Source organism: Anastrepha ludens, chromosome 4, assembly GCF_028408465.1.
Source record: "Anastrepha ludens isolate Willacy chromosome 4, idAnaLude1.1, whole genome shotgun sequence".
In the NCBI taxonomy this organism is placed as follows: Eukaryota; Metazoa; Arthropoda; class Insecta; order Diptera; family Tephritidae; genus Anastrepha; species Anastrepha ludens.
Window position 1 is genome coordinate 109,445,200 of NC_071500.1, and position 15,119 is coordinate 109,460,318.

The 15,119-nt window shown below is 37.7% G+C and overlaps 1 protein-coding gene across 3 annotated transcripts; it reads right to left on the reverse strand.

The window, feature by feature from the left end:
• Window positions 1-744: 744 nt before the first annotated feature.
• Window positions 745-3,658, reverse strand: LOC128862229 (skin secretory protein xP2). Of its 3 annotated transcripts, none has more exons than XM_054100737.1 (3): window positions 3,407-3,658; window positions 1,817-1,981; window positions 745-1,713 (listed from the first exon to the last, which is right to left on the reverse strand). In XM_054100737.1, exons 1-3 carry the CDS (start codon window positions 3,483-3,485, stop codon window positions 830-832), a joined length of 1,128 nt encoding a protein of 375 aa, XP_053956712.1. In that variant the 5' UTR covers window positions 3,486-3,658; the 3' UTR covers window positions 745-829. The 3 variants fall into 3 exon arrangements, with proteins under 3 accessions (XP_053956712.1, XP_053956711.1, XP_053956710.1); XM_054100736.1 differs by having other exon boundaries at window positions 745-1,728; XM_054100735.1 differs by having other exon boundaries at window positions 745-1,740.
• Window positions 3,659-15,119: the final 11,461 nt, after the last annotated feature.

Here is a 15,119-nt window from a genome sequence, read left to right on the forward strand (position 1 = left end):
GACGAGAGTAGGACAGCTGAGAAGAAGCTGCGGAGATGTTTTCCCTCATCCTTCTGCAGAAAGGACTTGGAACAATCCCAAGTCTCACTGCATCGACACCTAGAGGACAATGTCCTACCTAGTTCGAGAGTTGCGGCTTTATTAGCTCTAGAAATTCCCTCGAGCGCTCTGATCTACCCGTGGGTTGATCAACACCCATGCCTTTCCTTTCTGTCCACTGCAGCCGATTGAAACTGCATAAAAAAATAATGAATCCGATGATAGAGTTTGTTGGATAGAGAGCAAGAGAATCACAGCGTTAAATTAAGCTAAATAGTTGCAATATCCGCCATGCGCCATGGAAAGCAGCATCTATTGAAATTAGAATTTGACAAATTCCATAAACTAATTGAGAATTACAGGCCAGCATTGCCCACGAATGAAAAAAATAGACACTTAATGTAGGCGAGCAAGTAATTCTTCACAACGATATTTCAGATTTTATTCTGATACTCAGATGTATGCTCAGTATTCTGCGATTAGGCACTATTTTTAGTTTGCAAGAGAAAATTCTTATGTTATTTCCCAAATTGGCTTCAAAGGTGAACAAAACGTGTTTTTAAGGATAAAAGATTTTTATTTGTCATTTTTTATGTTTTTTTTTTAAGGTCGTCATGTACAATTGGGCTAAGAAGTTTAAAACAAAAAATAAAAATTATATTTAGTTATAGAAACAATTTAAAGGGGTTTATAAGTAATTCGTTCTGGCATTACGTTTTCAAGTCATTTATGTTGCACTAGCGGTTATGGATTTTACAAAATTATTAAATTCTATTTCATTGTGAGATTTCTAGTGGCGTCTGCGTGCGGGCAAACGAGCGCGAGCTTGGTCGGGGTTGCCATAGGCGATGGCGTGGCTGGTAGCGGAGCCGCTCTCACCAGTGCTGAATGAGTTGGCAATAGCGATAGCACCACCGGTGGCGCCACCAAAGTCTACGGGGAAGAAGGTACCGGCAGGCAATGGCTTGGCGGCCTTCGAGCAACCGGCGCAACCAGCCTTAGCGGGCTTTTTGGCCACAGGACGACGAGCGGGAACTTTGGGAGCGACTGGTACGGGAGCGTAAGCATCATCGTCTTCCTCTACAACATCATCATCGTCCTGAACAGCAACAGCGTTATCGGCATCATCTTCGGATTCGGCAGCTTGTTCCAATTCAACGATGACCTTCTTCTTGGCGGGCAAGTAACCTTTACCTGGTTTGGCGGCAGCAAGGGGAACAACTGGAGCAATAGGTGCTGGAGCGGGCAAGCTCAAGCTCACATCAATACCCTTGGAAGCAGAGGCACCGCCTACAACAGGTACTTCGGATGCAGCAGCGCCGGAAAGACCAACGCTAACGGTAGCAGCATCAGCAGCGGAGCCAGGAGCAAATGGTTCGGGGCTTTCGACTTCACCAGCCAAATTGACCTCAACATCAGCGGCACCACCAACAGGAGCATCGTAACTGTATTCGCGGCCTTCCTTAGCATCATCATCGCTAGCCTCAGCGCTAGCAGGGTCCAAATCGACTTGCACGGTTATCTTATGTTGCTCTTCAGCAGATGCGGCAGGATAGGCTTCGGCAATAGAGTGAGCGACATGGGCACCAGCAGCGGCGACAGCATCATCTTGCACATCACCAGAGAAACTGGCAGCTTCGACGGGTCCAGCAGCGGCGGCAACACCATCAACGCCTGTGTGAATACAATCTTTATTGGGCGCTTAAGATATTCAATAAAATGTAGGGCAGGTGAAGGAAATATGAGTACGTGGGGTAGGCAAAAGCTATCTACTCACCTTGCAGATAAGTGCCAGTGGCGACAGAATCGCCGGCGACGAGCGCAGCGGCGGCTTGGTGAGAGCGAGCATTACCGTATGAGGGCTGGACGTAACGCATGAACATCATGCGTTGTGGAGCGGCATAGTACTGGGCCGCGGCAGGTTGTGGGTAGTAGGCCAATCCTGGAACAGTGGAAGGAGGTGGGAGAGTATGATAAATATGCCATATGCACGGTTGAGAGGATACACCCTATTATTATTGAAATACATATCTGGGATGGGTTTGACTTGAGCTGATATCAAACATTAAAGGCGGCTCTTTTTTGGTTGGTTTTATTAAAGTGGAAAATACAAGTTTTTGAAACTAGGAAAATATAGCGATTTTGAAGCTGGCAGTGATTTTTTGAAACTTATTTGAGTTGAGAAATTTACTAAAATTAATTAAATGAGATCGTTCGAGCAAAACAGTTTTTTGGTGTTTAAAAAATTGAGCTAAATAAATTCTTTTTCAATTATTTGCTCTTAAAAATTCGGATTTATTTGAAAAAGGAAATTAAATTAAATTAAAAGGAGTTAAAATTTGTGAAACTACTTTTCGAGTTTAAAAATTTGCTTTTAAAACATTTTCTTTAAGATTATCTCCCTGAGTCATTTTTTCAAAAGTTTAAATATTTACTGAATAAATACAAATAATTAAACCAATTCTTTATAAAATTTTTAAACATAATCACCGAACTAATTTTAATATAAAAATTTAGTTTTTTCTTCTAAATTTCCAATCACAATACCATTTTTTTATATTGTAAATATATTTGCCTAGTGTGTTTTTTGTCTAAAAGCTTTATTTTTGAAACTCTTCCTCGAGAAGTGGTATTTTTTACAAAAAAAAAATTTGTAACCAAAAATTTACATTTTTCTTCTAAATTTTCAATTTTCAATCATAATGCCAATTTTTCTTTTGATACTTTAAAAAAATTTGCCCAACGTTTTTCTTGCCTAAAAGTTGTCTTTATGAAACTCTTTCTTGAGAAGTGGATTTCTTTTACAAACACAGGGGATTTTTTTTACAAAAAAATTTTTTATCCAAAAATTTACTTTTCTTTTCTAATTTGCAATCCCAATACCATTTTTTGATATTTTTAAAAAATTTGCCTAACGCGTTGTTTGCTTAAAAACTTTATTTTTGAGAAGTGAAATTTTTTACAAACAATTTTTAATTCAAAAATTTATTTTTTTCTTCTAAATTTTCAATCACAACACCACTGTTTTTTGATCCTTTAAACATATTTGCTTAGCGCTTGTTTGCCTAAAAGTTTTCTTTTTAAAACTTCTTCTTGAGAAGTGTAATTTTTTCCAAAAAAATTTTGTATCCAAAAATTTACATTTTTCTTCTAAATTTTTAATCAAAATACCATTTTTGTTTTTTGTTTTTGATACTTTAAAAAAATTTGCCCGGCGTTTTTCTTGCCTAAAACTTTTTCTTGAGAAGCGGAATTTTTTTACAAAAAAAGTTTTAAATCCAAAAATCTACTTTTTTCTTCAAAATTTTCAATCACAATATTATATTTTTTTTATATTTTACTAGTCAAATTTTTCTACGAAACATACTTTTCTTGGCAGGCAATGCCTGGCTGCAGGCAACCAAACCGCAAACTACGATCAAAGCCAACGATGCGTGGAATTTCATTTTGAACACTTTTATGTTGTTGTTGTTGTTGTTGGATTGAAGATAAAGCACACACGAATGCGAAAACGATGACTTTTATCCTTAAAAAGAGCGACTTGATATTTTTTTTAAATGACTTAATGTTCACTTCACTCGTAAGACGCGAGAGACTGGAGCTAAACTTAGCAGTTAAGTTTCCACCAAAGAAGTGATGTCTTCCCAACGATTCGCGTTAGATTTATATACGAAAATGGGCCGTATGCGAAAGGTACGACATAGGCAACGCACCATAGTAGTAGTAGCAGTAGATGGACGAGCGTATGGCTGGCTGGACAGTGGGCGACAAATCAAAAATAAAAAAAAAACCATTAACCGAAATTGCACGCGATTTGTAGCCGAGCGGTTGCTTTGCTGTTTTTATTTTACAATTTTTCGTTAATTTTGTTTATATTTTAGCACGGTGGGTAGTGCAATTACGCTACGCCGCCACATGGAAGGACTATTTAGCATTCAGGTAATGTTCTCGCAGCTTAGCGTCGCGACACCGCCCGATCGCCACCCACCAATTCCATGCCTTACTCCGTGCCTTACTCCGTGCCCTATTACCGCCATTTCAGCCGCTGCTAGCTTGATTGCTAACCATACAACAAAAACAATGGTGTGTCGGCATACGCGCATGAGCACCGACAGATCCCAGTTTGTAGCGTCGGTTTTTGGTATTGCGGCGGCGCGTCTGCGCTATTAAGCGCATTGATTTTCGCATTCGCCGCACACTCGGCTGCGTCTCTAAGCTGCCGCCAACCTTGTGTTTCACTTTGATTTCTACAAAATTTGTGAAGATTTCATTAAAGTAAATTACCCATGTCCGCACGGAATTTATAATGTTTTTTTTTGGGATTTTGAGTGAGTGGTTTTTGTTTTACTTTTGTTGTTTCTGTGTTGTTTTATTAATTTAATATTTTTCCTTATTATAATAAGCCATTTTGCCCCTAAAATTAAAAATTTGCTTGCGTACCTAACACCTCCGAGATTGCCTTTCATTTTTGATAAAAAATTGTACGGGACTCAAACCGATAGCAAAATAATTTCGTTGGGATTTCCCAAAATTTCCATATGCCTGCAAATATGTGTTGAACAGATTTCGGGCGTGTTCTTAAATGTGAAATCAATAGGTATATACATACACACACATCCAAGTACATTTAAGCTTAAGGGCCAAAATGTTTTACAAGTGTTGCCGTTTGAATAATGGATGAGTTCTAGTCCAAAAAAAAAAAAATGTTATACGTAACGGAGGCTCGCGCTTGCTGTTTAAGCGTCAACATACGCACGTACAGATGTGCATCCATAGTAGCCGTAGATGATGTAATTTGTACGCCCTGCTACGTTGTAGGATTGTTGGTGTGTTCAGTAATATTTGAAGCATACTTTTGGGTTATCTGATTTCGTTTTAAAAGTGATTTATTAGGTAAATAATATAGGTTTATGGTTTTCGTGCTGATTTTTCGATAGCGACATGTTTATAAAATAGTTATGGCTTCAAATTATCATTCTTAGTAGCAGATTGAGCCGCTAAGCGATTTTTACCGATATCAATATTACTTTAAAGCAGTCGCCGAAGGAAAAAAAAAATAACCTGAGGTTGAGTGAGGCTAATTTAGACTACTGCCCTGAAACGAGGTGAATTTGAGGCCACACAAGTCCATTGCGACCCTCAACAACTTCTCCTAACTCAATCCTATCAATCGCGAAATGTTCTCAACCCCTTGGCGCGTCTAATGAATCCCAGGCTTTAAGTTAGGTTATGCCAGGGACTAAGTAAGCTTAGATGGGTTACTCTATAAAGAGGTTAGTTGGAGGTCACAAAGTGCCATTGTGGCTCTCAGAGAAAAGAAAGCTCTCTAATCCTTCTTCAAAAAAATCTTGAATTTGGCGGAAGTCACAAAGTTCCATTGTGCCTCTCCGAAAAAATGGAAGCTCTCTAATTCATCTCCGATAAAATCTCGACCTCTTATCGAGTCTAACGAATCCGTGGCTTATGATAGGTTATACTTAGTTAAGTAAGCTTAATGATGTAAGCTTAGATAGTCTGTTCTTTACAGAGGTCCATTTGAGGTCACAAATATGCGCTTAGGTTCTGAGAAAAACGCAGTTCTCCAATGTCCTATCTATCCCCAAACCATCTCGGCTACTTGGTGAATTTAGTCAGCTCTTCCACGACCCTACGTAGTTTTTCAAATGCAAAGTACTTTGTTTCTTTACTCTGTACCCGCTTATAGGTAATGAATGGAATGTTTTAATTAATGTACGTTTAGATTATTTGACGATATAATCTAACCAACAAAACTGCTGGATTTTTAGACCATGCAAATTGACATAGTAAATTGTGCCAAAGCGATTTAGTTCAGACATCTCCTTTTCTTCCTATAGACAACTCCTTTTCTTCCTGTCGAAAGCGGCTTTTAAAATCGGCCAAGAGATGGTGTGTGTCGTTTATCTTTTCATAAGAAAGTTGTATGCAACGTTTAGAGGGCTAGTTCCGCGATAGTTGACACAGAGGACCATCTTATATTTCAATCGACAGGAATTCATTTATCTGACCATATTTAGCTTAGGTGAAAAGAGTTCTTGTATTCTACTTATGTATACTTTGCTCACATTTGAGCCTGAATGAGCTATGCGTTACTCTATTAAACAACGATTGCAACCCGCTCTCGGTAGACTGAATTTAGGTTCCTGTTCTGAAAATGTGGTCGCCGATGCGATACCCAGACGGTTTCTTGATGATTTCAAAGGAGGATAGAATCTAAGCAGAACAATTTATTTGCACTCAGGAACCGGATCAAAAATGGTGCATGGCGTTGAGCTGTAGAATGACCAAACTCGTATTCAATTAGGGGTCAACTTTCTTACTGGGTATTGACGCACTGGTATCGATGGCAAAATTTTGGGTAAAACTCACAATGATTCCTGAAGAAACCTCAGACATGAAAATGAATTGCTTGAGCACAATTCTGAGTAGGATTGGTTGAGCCTAAAAGCTACAAAACATTTTCATTTTTAACAACTTCGATGGCTGGCTTTCATTGCCGCTTAAGGTTTGGTGTAGAAATTCATGATTTGGTATTCCTTATTCTGGCCTTCCGTTCCACACTGGAACTCTAGGAATTTATGATGATGATTCCTTATTGCGAGTCGTCACTGAGATATTGAGAGTTATTGGACAGTTCATCGAACACGAGTGGATGATAGACAAAGCAGAAAAAGGAATTTCTGCAGCTTAAAAAAGTTGCTTGGTGGAAGTTTTAAAAGAAAACAAAACATTTTTAATTGTGAATGCATTTCATTTTAAACTAAAATAATCAAATACACGACTATTAGCATGGGTTATATTGTATTTTTTTATATTTATATTTCCACCATTTGTCCCTCTTATTTCAATTTTGTTTTGCTTGGAGCAAGAAGGCATTAACCTCAATAAAATAAATACAATTTTTTTTTTACGCAAACAAGGTAGCCGAAGTAAAATATTTAGATGATTAAGCTGATAGAATTTGATTAATTGACAATTTAACGGACATTTGTTGACACTTTTTTTGCTTGAAACATACACAGAATGCTAAATGTTTGCGCGAAAGACAAATGAACTCATTTATCTAACTGTTTAGTACTATTTCAAAAAGGAGGGCAATCGACAGAACAAAAAAAGATTTTGTTTTTCAGATTTTGCATTGAACGTTACTTGATGGTTAAGAATATAATTTTATTATAAAGATAACATATCAAAAAAAGTGTAACTCTGTGCGTGAAAAAAATTATTTCGAATATAGTAAATATGAAAAGTATCAGGTCATTCCATAAGTTCGTGCGTTTTTTAAGGGTGGTTTTAAAAGTAATATAAAAAATGTTTAAAGTATTTATTAATTAATTTTATATTTTCCTTTATTATTTACAATGTCTTCCCAACGTTTAGGCAAATTTTTAATTCCCTGCTCAAAAAATTGTTTGTCCTTGGAGCCAAAATACGCTTCGATATCCCTTTTTAAAGCTTCTTTTGAGGAGTAGTTCTTGTTCCTCATATGGGGTTGAAGTCCAGGGAAAAGGTGATAATCACAAGATGCAATATCCGTAAAGTATGGTAGAAGTGGCATTAGCTCCCATCCGAGCTCGTTCAGCTTACCTAATGTTTGCCTTGCGGTATGAGGTTTTGCGTTGTCGTGGTGAAACAAAACTTTGCGTCTATTCACTAAAGACGGTCGATTTTTTTTAAGTGCCTCATTCAGGTTTGATAGCTGATGAGAATTATAATCAGCAGTTATCGTCTGGTTTGGTTCCAGAAGTTCATAATGAACAATACCGGCCATATCCCACCAAATAGACAGACGAATCTTCTTGGGGTGAAGGCCATCTCTAGGGGTCGGTTCTGGTGTTTCATTTTTATCTAACCATTGGCGTTTGCGAACAGGACTATTGTAAAGGACCCATTTCTCATCACCAGTAACGATACGGTTCAAAAAAATTTCATTTTCAAGCTGTGGCAGCAGCTGAGAACACACATTCACTCTCTGCTAAAGGTTGGCGACGGAAAGTCTATGCGGATCCCATTTTCCCAGCTTTGAAACCTTTCCCAACTAAACCAGGTGCCTGTGAACCATACAAGCGATGAATTTAACCTTTGAGCTATCATATCGGCAGCCAAATTTGGCTCAGCTTTCACGAGTTCGAGCAAGGCGTCGGAGTTAAAGACTTCAGGACGACCAGCGCGCGGGGCATCCTCCACGTGGAAGTTACCACTTCGGAATTTTGAAAATCACTTTTGCGCAGTCCTTACACTCTCGGTATCCTCTCCGTGAACAGTGGTTATTTCTGCAGCTGCAGTTATTGCATTTTTAGCACTTTTATAAAAAAAATACAAAATATGCCTCTTATACGCGTTCGAAGATTCGATTTTATTTTTTAACAACACGTGCTTCTATCCGCGATTAAAATCACTTGTTGAATGCACAATATATCAAAGAAAACATGAAGTTGAAAAAAAGCCAATGGAAGTATAATTTTGTAGTAAAATATTATAATTCAAAATTAAAAAAAAAAAACAAGTACAATTTTATGCAAAATTACAGCCTTTTTTCTTTTAAAAATCTTATTTTACTTATAAATTAAATAAAATATTATATATCATGATCTTAAAAGAGCTACTCATGCAATTTTATATTCAAACCTTCAAATAGGGCAACTTCATTTGTATTTTGTGTATAGGAAAACCAAAATAAAACAGATCTAATATCTTAAGCTCAAATGTCAGAAAAAGCACATTTGCTATGCATAAATGCTGCCATTTTCGAAACAATTTCACAATCTCTAAAGTCTGACCATAAACTTTATGAACTGTCGCGGGAAATGCAACCCTTACTCGAATTTAATGCCCTACATCCTAGATTAGCTTTTGATGAGTCAATCTTTATTTAATATTTTCAATAATAATTAGGTGGCAACACTACTCTAGGTTTAAAAAAATCGGTATTTCGGGCTTACACAATAAGTTACACAAAATGCATTCAATTTGTCCAATAATAGAGTATTTTTTCAAAAGCCACGTTTTATACAAAATTTGATTAGCCCATCGAGGCCCAAAATGAAACTGTAAGTCTTGATTACTTTTTTTTGCAATATACCTATTGTCTCACACTAAGCTAAAAGGATATTTATTTGAGAAAACGTATTAAAAAAATTTCACAAAATACAAAAAAAACCGTGTTTTGGAAATATTGCCTTGTCACGACCCTCAAACTCCAGTTTGCCGATAGAGAGATTTGTACGAAGTTCGAAAGTTATCGAGTGTCACGTAATTTTTAGGAGGCCTTCCTCTTCCTCTGCTACCACCAGCTGGTACCGCATCGAATACTTTCAAACCCGGAGCGTTTGCATCCATTCGGACGACATGACCCAGCCAGCGTAGCCGCTGGATCTTTATTTGCTGCGCTATGTCTATGTCGTCGTAAAGCTCATACAGCTCATCGTTCCATCGTCTGCGATATTCGCCGTTGCCAACGTGCAAAGGTCCAAAAATCTTACGCAGAATCTTTCTCTCGAACACTCCAAGCGTCGCTTCATCGGATGTTGTCATCGTCCAAGCTTCTGCGCCATACGTTAGGACGGGCATGATGAGAGTCTTGTAGAGTGTTAGTTTTGTTCGTCGAGAGAGGACTTTACTGCTCAGTTGCCTACTTAGTCCAAAGTAGCACTTGTTGGCAAGAGAGATTCTACGTTGGATTTCAAGGCTGACATTGTTATCGGTGATAGTGCTCTTGTTCTTAGATAAACGAAGTCTCTTACAACCCCGAAATCATAACTGTCAACAGTGTCGTGGGTGCCGATACACGAGTGCGTCGACTGTTTGTTTGACGACAGGAAGTACTTCGTTCTGTCCTCCTACACCACCAAACCCATTCGCTTTGCCTCTTTATCCAGTTTGGAGAACGCAGAACTAACAGCGCGGTTGTTAAGGCCGATGATATCGATATCATCGGCATACGCCAACAATTGTACGCTCTTATAAAATATTGTGCCTGAGCGATTAAGTTTTGCGGCTTGTACGATGCTCTCCAGCATCAGGTTAAAGAAGTCACACGACAGGGAGTCACCCTGTCTGAAACCTCGTTTGGTATCAAACGGCTCGGAGAGGTCCTTCCCAATTCTGACGGCGCTGCTGGTGTTGAGCAACGTCATCTTGCATAGCCGTATTAGTTTTGTGGGGATACCATACTTCAAGATGTTTCAGCATTAAAAATTATATCTGAAAATAAATTTTTGTCTCTTTTCCATACTTTCAACATATATCTTCCTACTCCGCAAATAAAAGCTTTTCTTCGGCTGCTGGTGTGGCGAATGTTGCCAAAGTGCGCTGAAACTGTCTAAAAGAAGACTCCATTGATATATTGCGATCTATTATCTAAATTTTAAATAATTTATATAAAAAATATCAAGCCAAGCCTCCTTGACCAGGTACTAAAAAATTATATAATAAACGCTTCCATTTTAAAGAAAAATATTTCAAAATCTTTATTGCTTGGAATTTTTGGGTAACTGAACCATACCAAGGCCATCTTGAGTTATATTCAAAAATTTCCATCATCCTAAAACATAACAATTATGGTTGTTTTTTTTTTGTTTTTTGTGGATGCAGCGATGAGTGATGTGTAAATGAGCTGAGCAGCTGCTATTTTAGTTTTTATTTTTAATTTGCAGGAATTCCCAGTGTACTAATTTTTTACGGCAGGCTAAGCGTTTTGGATTCATAGCGGCACGCTAATTGAATTTTTAAGTGACGAAAACAATTAGAGTACGAGTACAATAATTTTCGTATAAAAAGATATGTCAATTGCGGAGCGCTCAGCAGACAAGACAAAGCAATGAAGAGTGACATTTTCACGCCTTTGCATGCTACTGTTTTTTTTAAGCCACATTTTGACTATCGCCAATACCGTTGTTGGCTGTATGCGGCTACTCCTTCGAATTCTAATTTGCATTCCATTTAGCTACAGTACAGCTAATTCTGAATTTGAATTTGAATATTTTTCGCAGCGCATGTATTTCGAAGAATTTTTGCGAAAACTAAATTAACATAAACATATACATATATATATTTTTTTTAATTCCGTGCATGCCACCGGTTCTGTGTGAGTACCTACGCTTTTTTACACTTACTTGTAGTTTGGGCAGGCTTTCAAAAATAGTGATTTGAGCGCGCGCTTTTTGTTGTTAGAATTTATTCGAATTTACGCTAAGTAATTGTCGCAATGTTCGCGGCGGAGTGTTGATTTCGCGGTATGCTCAAAATGTAAGTTCCTTTCTTAATGTTATTTACGGATTTTTTTTAATATTTGTTTTTGTTGTGTTTTTGTTTTGCATATAATTTGCAATGGCTTTAATGAACGCGCGTTGGGAATTTTTTATAATTTTTTGGTTTTTTGGTTTTCTAAAATTTAATCTTTATATATTTCATGTTATTCGATTTGTGGGTCATTGTTATTCAATGAGAAAATTATGTATATATTTTGTTTTATATGCGGCATAATTTATTTATTTAAAAATGAAAAAAAAAAAAATATTAAATTAAAAATGCAGTTGTGAACACTAATGGGTTTATAGAATTTCGCATTCCAAACACCTTCTCCATCGTCAACTTTATGCATCCTTTGTTTCAAACTAAAATCCTAATGCGAGTAGGGGGCTATAAATTATTTTTTTCGTTTCTTGTTTACACTTAGTCATAAGATATGTATGCATAAGTACCTATGTAAACGTGTCTTGAATAGTTGTGAGACATATCCAAATAAGGAACGAAATAAGCCTAACATAGAATACAAAGTTCGATGGGAAATTCGATGAAATTAGTTAAGAAGAGCTGCTCTTCAACAGGTCCATGCAATGTTCAGGAAATACAAATTTTCCCAATTTCAATTCCACTCGTCCCTAAAACATCATAGTTTTTTGACGAATCAGTAAATTTTTTACAACGACACGGCACCAAAACTGCACAGCTCCTCGAAAAAGCTATGCCCAAAAAGTTGTTATCAGACTTTGAAGTAAAAAATTTTGTACAGTCGCTGCCTCTTTCATCATCTCCATCACTACAGCTCATAGAGAACGCGAATCTAACCATCACTGCCGTAAGTATTTTCGTGATTAACTGGATAGGATAAAATGCGTTCCTATAACCGCTTCAAGCTAGTGATGATTTTCACCAGATGCGTGATATTTAAACCTGCAATTAACTGGATGCTCGTTTTTAAAAATTTCATTAATTTCCCTGTTCTTCGTTGAATAAGTGCTGGCCAAAATTAGCTTGATACTCTGCATGAATGTAATGTAGCTCTCCTGCTTTTAGTATCTCTACTACTACTTTTTCGACACTTTGATTTGATCTTAGTTCTGTCTCAGACACTTTGTTCGAATATTCATTAGCATTGCAACGTCCCATACCTAGTTGATAAAGATGTTAAGCTGCAAGCAGAGCTAAAAAGATCTTCAAGTTGATCGCAACAGATCTTAAGGCTTCGGTACAAGTTTGAAAGTCGTCAATGAGAGCGAGTTTCGAGAGAGGCTGGTTCATCATGCATAATAACTTTACTAACTTGTGAAGCGCTAATATATATATATATGGGGCATTCTTCGCCAACCGGACACCCCCATCTGCCCAGAACAGTTTTTATAAAAAAAATTTTTCCCTATGCCGAAATAAAAGCTTATGTCATGTACTTTAATTTGTCATGTGGCACTTTTTAAATATTCAAGATGGACGACGAATATTGACAAATATGTTGGAAGCTTAACAAAAGATTCGAGTCTGCAGCACAGTACCAGAAATACTAAAAAGCCATTCCTTCCAAATCTCAAACAAAAAGGAAGTGATTATTAAAAGATTTTCCAATTCTCCAGAAGAAAAAAAAGTTTTACTGTGAAAAAAATCCTGTATTATGAAAAAAAAATTCCAATTTCAGCAATTTCCTTCAATATTTATATTCAGCAGCGAACCCAGAAACCCCCGAGCATCATGTCAATATTCGTCGTCCATCTTGAATATTTAAAAAGTGCCACATGACAAATTAAAGTACATGACATAAGCTTTTATTTCGGCATAGGGAAAAATTTTTTTTATAAAAACTGTTCTGGGCAGATGGGGGTGTCCGGTTGGCGAAGAATGCCCCATATATATATATATATAATTGGCGCGTACACCCTTTTTGGGGGTTTGGCCGAGCGCCTCCTCCTATTTGTGGTGTGCGTCTTGATGTTGTTCCACGACTCCGAAAGGCAGATATTTTTATGAGGAGCTTTTTTATGGCAGGTTTGCTATTGCCTGCCGAGGGGCGACCCCTATTAGAAAAATATTTTTATTAATTTTTGGTTTCACCGAGATTCGAACCAACGTTCTATCTGTGAATTCCGAATGGTAATCACGCACCAACCCATTCGGCTGCGGCGGTCCCTAATATCTCTGTTTAAAAAGACTGCAGTGATTTGAAAGAATATTAACTTCCCTCAAAAGAAAATTCTGGAAGAACATCCCATTCTTATATCCATTTTCAAACCGATTCGAAGGATTGAAACTCCTTCCGTTTTTAAATTTGCCCTCAAAGTTGATCACCAAGTTCTGATAGTCGCAAATGCTTTGCTCGATTCTCGTCCCCTTCCTCTGTATTGAAAATATATGATGCAGGGATATCGGACTTAATGCACATGGTAACGGAGAACTATTATGGGAATTATCTTCTTTTGAGCCATTCAACTTGAACAATGTAGAGTTCACAGTTTAGCTCAGTTAACCCTAGTTAAAGTCCCAGATAAAGTCCAATATGCTTGACTAAATGCCTGCAAAGTGGTTCCCATGCCTGTTTTAGCCATATTGCTTTCACTCGCTCAAAGGCTCTGGAGGTTTTATTAAACCTTCTGGCAGTTGATCTCTATAGCAAGCTACAGAATAGTTGCAGCGAGATTAAATTCGACATGAAAAATTCCATATACCACTCTCGAAGACTTGGAGAATGTTGGATTGTACCAGTTCTTTTTTTTATTTTAATACTAAGTTTTCCATAACAAGGATAGGAATAAGTATCGCGGAATTGATTATAAGTTGCTTTACCATCCTTACCTTAAAGCTCACTCATTCAAAATAATTCACTTGATACCTGCAGTGCCTTTCAGGCGCAATTTACAGCGATAAACGAAGCCAGATTTGGCTCAAATATACTTCCACAGCAACACTATAGCTGAGGATTAACTCTGAATATTACGCAGGCATTAAATTCATACAGTCAAATATATTTTCTCGAATGTAGCAATTTAATGTATAAGTAAGAAGGATATGAAAGACCGAATTGACGACACAAAAGGCGAGCATTGTATGGACCCATTGCTATCCCCTTATGCCCAGATGCTGCGGCTTGTGCGACCTACCAAACCACTTCCAAATGCTAATATTCTACATTTTCCTTACAAGTACCGACTTAGGCTGACAACTGTTGGAAAGGTCATGGAACCCACTTCTTTTGTAACCAGGCTGGCCGAGTGTCGAGAAACAGATATGAGTTGCTAATCTACATCAACCCCATTTTCTTATAGTGAAGTAGTAATTGGACAATGTAGAATGGTATTCCCAGGAAGGAGTACGGGCTTCCCATCAATTATTTATTATCAAGCCTGCAGACAAGGAGGAAGTGCAGAGTGTTGAACTCTACGTTTGTCATTATTCCGCGTAGTGAAGAGCTATTTGATAGGAGCGCTACATTTGAAAAATATGCTACTCAGAGGTTCAACCTTACAAGAAGGTAAAGAGAGAGCGAAATCAGAGCTCTCCCTTATGGTATACGTTTTTTTTTGTTGTTGTGGGTGAGGTGGGGTTCAAAATGGCTTCGCACTTACAGCGACCGTCGTCTACTGCATTGAGTGGTTTGATCACTAAAACAATTGCCTGTCCTGTTCTGTGGAGACTCCATTCCCGAAACTACTATCTGCAATACTTCGGAAGGGTCCAGAATGGTGTACATGAAATGGATCAGTTCTATTCACCCATGTCTGAGTCAACCATATTTGTAGGCAGCTTTATTCTGTAGGATCGTCTTCTTATGACTCTGTCTGTGACGCTACGCTTTG

Coding starts and splice junctions, on each gene's coding strand:
- LOC128862229 (XM_054100735.1), bottom strand. CDS start 3,485: ATGAAATTCCACGCATCGTTGGCTTTGATCGTAGTTTGCGGTTTGGTT. Junction 1,982..3,406: donor GGCATTGCCTGCCAAGAAAA/GTATGTTTCGTA, acceptor CCACTGTTCCAG/GATTGGCCTACTACCCACAA. Junction 1,741..1,816: donor CACTGGCACTTATCTGCAAG/GTGAGTAGATAG, acceptor GAATATCTTAAG/CGCCCAATAAAGATTGTATT.